The following is a 5000-nucleotide window of genomic DNA, read 5'->3' as shown; positions in this document are numbered from 1 at the left end:
TGAATGAATGAATCAGGTAATCGTGTGATTTGTACCAGTTTGTGGAAAGTTTGATGGATGTTGATCTTTTCTCTTTGGCCGCCGTTGTAGAAGGCGATTTCCTCACTACACACACACACACACACACACACACACATTAACACAACGTTTAGGATGTATCCCATCACTCTGTCACATCGACACACTCCTGTGTCCCTTATTACAGTCAGTGTGTGTGTGTATGTGTGTGTGTGTGTGTGTGTGTGTGTACCTGTTAGTAATGAGCCAGGAGTTTGCGTATCTGAATTCTCCCTCGTGTTTCTGTTCAGCTGCAGTCATTTTCCCGACCGGACGCCGTAACCACGTCAACAACAGACCAGAGAAGACCAGATAACTCAGCAAGGTAACCGGTCCCTAAACACACACACACACACACACATACACACACACACACACACACCCGCACACACACATACACACACACGCACAGATGAGCGGATAAAGAGCTGCTCAGTGTTTTCACTGCGGTTCACCTCACACTCAGTAAGAGGCGCTAAACACACACACACACTGCTGCTAAAGTGTGTGTAATGTTTGTGCAGATGTGTAGAGGAAGCTCACCTCGGCTCCGACGGCGGTCGTCAGTTTGAGGAGGTAAATAACGATGTCGAGTAGAGGCTGAAACACATCATGTACAATATGATTGTTATTATTATTATGCTAATTTTATGCTAATAACTATTATAATAATCTTGCTGATATGCAAATAATAATTATAAGGCGTCTGACACACTGATCACATCCTGATCTTACACACACATCCAGCCTCACTGTCACACGCCATAGTGTGCTCACTCACTGAGGGGTAGTGCGCTAGCGTGCTCACTCGCCGAGGGGTAGTGCACTAGAATCAGGCAGAATCGTGTGGGTGCTAGAGTGTGAGCTGCAGAGTGCGCATTGAGAGGGCGCAGCGAGAGGGCGCATTGAGAGGGCGCAGCGAGAGGGCGCAGCGAGAGTGTATAGTGAGAGTGCGCATTGAGAGGGCACATTGAGAGGGCGCATCGAGAGGGCGCAGCGAGCATGTATAGTGAGAGGGCGCAGCGAGAGGGCGCAGCGAGAGGGCGCATTGAGAGGGCGCAGCGAGAGGGCGCAGCGAGAGTGTATAGTGAGAGTGCGCATTGAGAGGGCACATTGAGAGGGCGCATCGAGAGGGCGCAGCGAGCGTGTATAGTGAGAGGGCGCATTGAGAGGGTGCATTGAGAGGGCACATTGAGAGGGCGCAGCGAGAGGGCGCAGCGAGCATGTATAGTGAGAGGGCGCAGCGAGAGGGCGCATTGAGAGGGCGCAGCGAGAGGGCGCATCGAGAGGGCGCAGCGAGAGGGCGCATCGAGAGGGCGCATCGAGAGGGCGCATCGAGAGGGCGCATCGAGAGGGCGCAGCGAGAGGGCGCAGCGAGAGGGCGCATGGAGAGGGCGCATTGAGAGGGCGCAGCGAGAGGGCGCATCGAGAGGGCGCAGCGAGAGGGCGCATCGAGAGGGCGCATCGAGAGGGCGCATCGAGAGGGCGCAGCGAGAGGGCGCAGCGAGAGGGCGCATCGAGAGGGCGCATCGAGAGGGCGCAGCGAGAGGGCGCATCGAGAGGGCGCAGCGAGAGGGCGCATGGAGAGGGCGCATTGAGAGGGCGCAGCGAGAGGGCGCATGGAGAGGGCGCATTGAGAGGGCGCAGCGAGAGGGCGCAGCGAGCATGTATAGTGAGAGGGCGCACTGAGAGGGCGCAGCGAGAGGGCGCAGTGCTCAGTGTGTGGTTTGAGACGCAGCCGCTGCTCACCTTGCTGATGTTGGAGTACAGATCCACCACGCTGTTACAGAACCGCTCCACGTCCTGCGTCAGCAGCTGGTCCGGATTCACGACCCGATTATCCACGTTCCCCATCCTGTAGTAGGTGAAACCTCTGTGGGAAAAACAGCGAGTGTGTTTTTAGGATTTTCAACCTCACACACTGCAGCACCTGCTCGTTACACTTCAGCAGAGTCGTACCTGAGGTAGTGTGTGTACAGGTGATCAGTGAGTCTCACGCGGAAACACAGCTTCAGCTTGTGCAGCCCCAGTTTCAGAAAATTATTCACTAATGAGATCTGAGGTGACAGAACACACGAGAGAGAACCATTACACGGCTTAAAGCATGAAGGACCCGGATTTAAACAATATAATAATAATTATTATTATTATTATTATTATTCAGGTGCAGTACCGCCAGATCGACACTAAGACTTTACACTGAGATTCATTACATTAAGAACAGCGTGTAAATGATTATTATTACTCTTTAGACACCGGCGCAAGAATAATTTAATAATGAATTTAATTATTAAATAGTAAATTAACTTCTTAATAAATAGTTTATAACACCTTAATACGTTTATTACTGTAATTAATAAATTACAATAATACACTTACAAGTGGCATGGCAGCGATGAAGTTGAACAAACAGGCCCTGAATGCTTTTGTTGATCGTCCAATGATTGCACTGCACACACACACACACACACACACACACACACAATTACACCCTGTCCAAAGAAACTTCTTGCGTGTTTAGAACACACACACACACACACACACACAGACCTGAAAATACAGGGTTTACTGGTTAGGTGAGTTAAGTGTTCAGTCTTAATTCTACCCTTGTTTTACCACAAACACACACACACACACACACACACACTTAGAATACAGTTTAATATATAATGTGGCTATATAACATATAATAGTCTCTATTTAACTCTATAATGTTTTAGAGATCTAAGATATAAAGTAAACAAATAATCACACATATGTTTAGTAAAGCACTGATTTAATGGAAAATTTTTAAAAAGACTCTAAAGAGGAAAACGGAATCTTTTTTTTTAAATATTGCAAATATTTTGTATATTACCGCATTTTTGCACTTTAAGTGCTTTCATTATGCAAATGTTCCATGTAATGAACATATAATTAAACAGTTATTAATCATGAACAATGATTATTATTACATTTCTTATTAAAGATATTAAATCCTCACCTCTCGATCATGGTGCCATTGTGGATCATCCAGACATCGCAGCAGGTTCGAGCCAGAAGCATGGCAGCGATGAGCACCAGATACCCCGACTGCACACACACACACACACACACACACACACACACACACACACACACGCGCGGTTTCATTAATAAACTGTTTATAAAGCATCTAATCTTCAGCTCACTTTTTACACATTGTTACCTCTTTACACAACAGCTGCGGCATCAGAAATCTTCAGGATCTTGTAGATGCGAGAGATGAAGAGCTGATCCACGATGGCTTTGTCCTTCCTGCCATCCTGCTGAAAATAATTTCAGTTAAACTTTATAAATGTGTATAAAACAGCAGAAGCATTTAAAACGTGTGTAAAGTGTGACATGGAGCCTCACACATGATTCTGAATGGAGCTTTGAATTCCTGTTAGACCTGTAGGAAAAATAATAATAATAAAAAAGATTTAATTAAGGATTTATTCAGATTTTCTCCAATAAATCAGTTAGATAAACTCTGCAGATTTAAAGCTAAAGCAGATAAACCTGAATACTGAATAAGATCCTGATCATCAGTGCAGTAACAGAACACACACTCCCTCACACTGCTCTTCTCTCTCACACATTTTTCACTAATAATAATATTAATAATTATAAAAACACACACATATCTCACCCATTACTGGCTTTGGGAAGCTCGTCTCCTGTGTTTGAGCAGACACAAAGCGACTAAGGCTAAAGCACCTGTGATGGAGGAGCTCCTGGCTGTCAGGTACTTACTCACAGCCGCCATGTTTCATCTGTAATGAGGAAGATGGAGCAATAAGAGCGCCTCCTTTACTCTCTGCACAGGCTTTAATCACACAGCCTCGAATTCAGTTTAGATTAGATTAAACTATCGGATTAATATGTCTTATGGAGCAGAAAGTAAGTGGGGAGTAAATTTACTTTTTGTTACTGAAACCTGTTCTTAATATTTGTTCGCTTCCGCGATACTTTTATTTTGGAAGGCGGAAATGATGTGCAGTAACCGCCTTCCGCCACAAGATGCCGCCAGAGACACAGAGATGTTTTTCTACAGGTCTGTTTGCGCCAATAAAGTTAAACTTCGGGGAAATTAAATTATGTAGTTCATGTTCTGCTATGCTACAGTTTATTTATAGATTTTATAGAATATTAAATTAAATTATTAAATTATTCAGTGAACTATAACAAGCTGCAGGTAAACTCTGGAGTTACAAAAAGAAAAACAGAGATATTTTATATTTTTCATCTTGAAATTTTTTAATACTAATTTTGTTCTTCAACAAAATTAAAAACAACATGAAAACGCGTTTATTCACCATAAAATTTTTAAAATTATACTGTATTTTACCTTATTTTCTCTCTTTTTGTACTTTTGATGTTTTTATTTTGATGATTTATATAAACTCTATACAATTTCTATAAGCTTTAAACTTTATTTAACTCTTTATACTCTGTAATTAGAATCTAATATTTAATGTACTGTATAATTCACTATGTGCTAAACCTGTAATAAGTTTGTAATTAATGTTTTATACTGTAGATTTATACTGCTGAAGGGAATCAGAAGGTGCATGTAAATGGACAGGATAATATTAAATATGCATTAATTATTAAAAATATAAACATTTTATAGTCCAGAAGCTTTGTGCTGAATGTAGAAATTCACAGAAATCTACAGAAATAAAAATGTGTATTATATCCACCGTGGTGTTTAATAAAGGGATTTTATATACAGTAACATTTACTGCAGGTTTTTAAAACACGTTTGTGATGTTTATAAAGTTCCTTTTGTCAAAATTATAGATTTATATCTTAATTAAACATTTTAACACAATGTCCCTTTGTTTCTTTCAAAATTAACCATTTAATCTGATATAGAATATAAAATAATAAATAATGAATAAACAATACATTTTAAATTAGATTAAAATTAAAGTAAT

General features: G+C 41.9%; 1 protein-coding gene and 1 long non-coding RNA gene across 3 annotated transcripts in view; one reads left to right on the top strand and one right to left on the bottom strand.

Annotated features, from left to right (window-relative positions):
- LOC117599936 (uncharacterized) overlaps positions 1-3714 on the top strand; it is a 9836-nt gene extending 6122 nt beyond the window's left edge. The window contains exons 2-3 of the long non-coding RNA XR_004580281.2: positions 309-382; positions 3026-3714. This is a non-coding gene — a long non-coding RNA (uncharacterized LOC117599936). The remainder of the gene's footprint in view (positions 1-308; positions 383-3025) is intronic.
- Positions 1-3844, bottom strand: part of LOC113524959 (ATP-binding cassette sub-family D member 3) — an 11504-nt gene extending 7660 nt beyond the window's left edge. The window contains exons 1-10 of one of the 2 annotated variants that reach the window (XM_034314548.2): positions 3710-3844; positions 3433-3469; positions 3245-3344; positions 3041-3129; positions 2437-2506; positions 2017-2114; positions 1807-1930; positions 601-657; positions 251-393; positions 36-105 (exon numbers count right to left, since the gene is read on the bottom strand). In XM_034314548.2, coding sequence (XP_034170439.2) covers positions 36-105; positions 251-393; positions 601-657; positions 1807-1930; positions 2017-2114; positions 2437-2506; positions 3041-3129; positions 3245-3268 — 675 coding nt within the window. In that variant the 5' untranslated portion in view covers positions 3269-3344; positions 3433-3469; positions 3710-3844. The remainder of the gene's footprint in view (positions 1-35; positions 106-250; positions 394-600; positions 658-1806; positions 1931-2016; positions 2115-2436; positions 2507-3040; positions 3130-3244; positions 3345-3432; positions 3470-3709) is intronic. The other variant, XM_053227730.1, reaches the window with a different exon arrangement.
- Between the last annotated feature and the right edge of the window lie 1156 nt (positions 3845-5000).

The sequence above is a fragment of the Pangasianodon hypophthalmus genome, chromosome 21, assembly GCF_027358585.1.
Source record: "Pangasianodon hypophthalmus isolate fPanHyp1 chromosome 21, fPanHyp1.pri, whole genome shotgun sequence".
NCBI classification, from domain to species: Eukaryota; Metazoa; Chordata; class Actinopteri; order Siluriformes; family Pangasiidae; genus Pangasianodon; species Pangasianodon hypophthalmus.
This window is presented reverse-complemented; position numbering and strand designations above follow the sequence as displayed.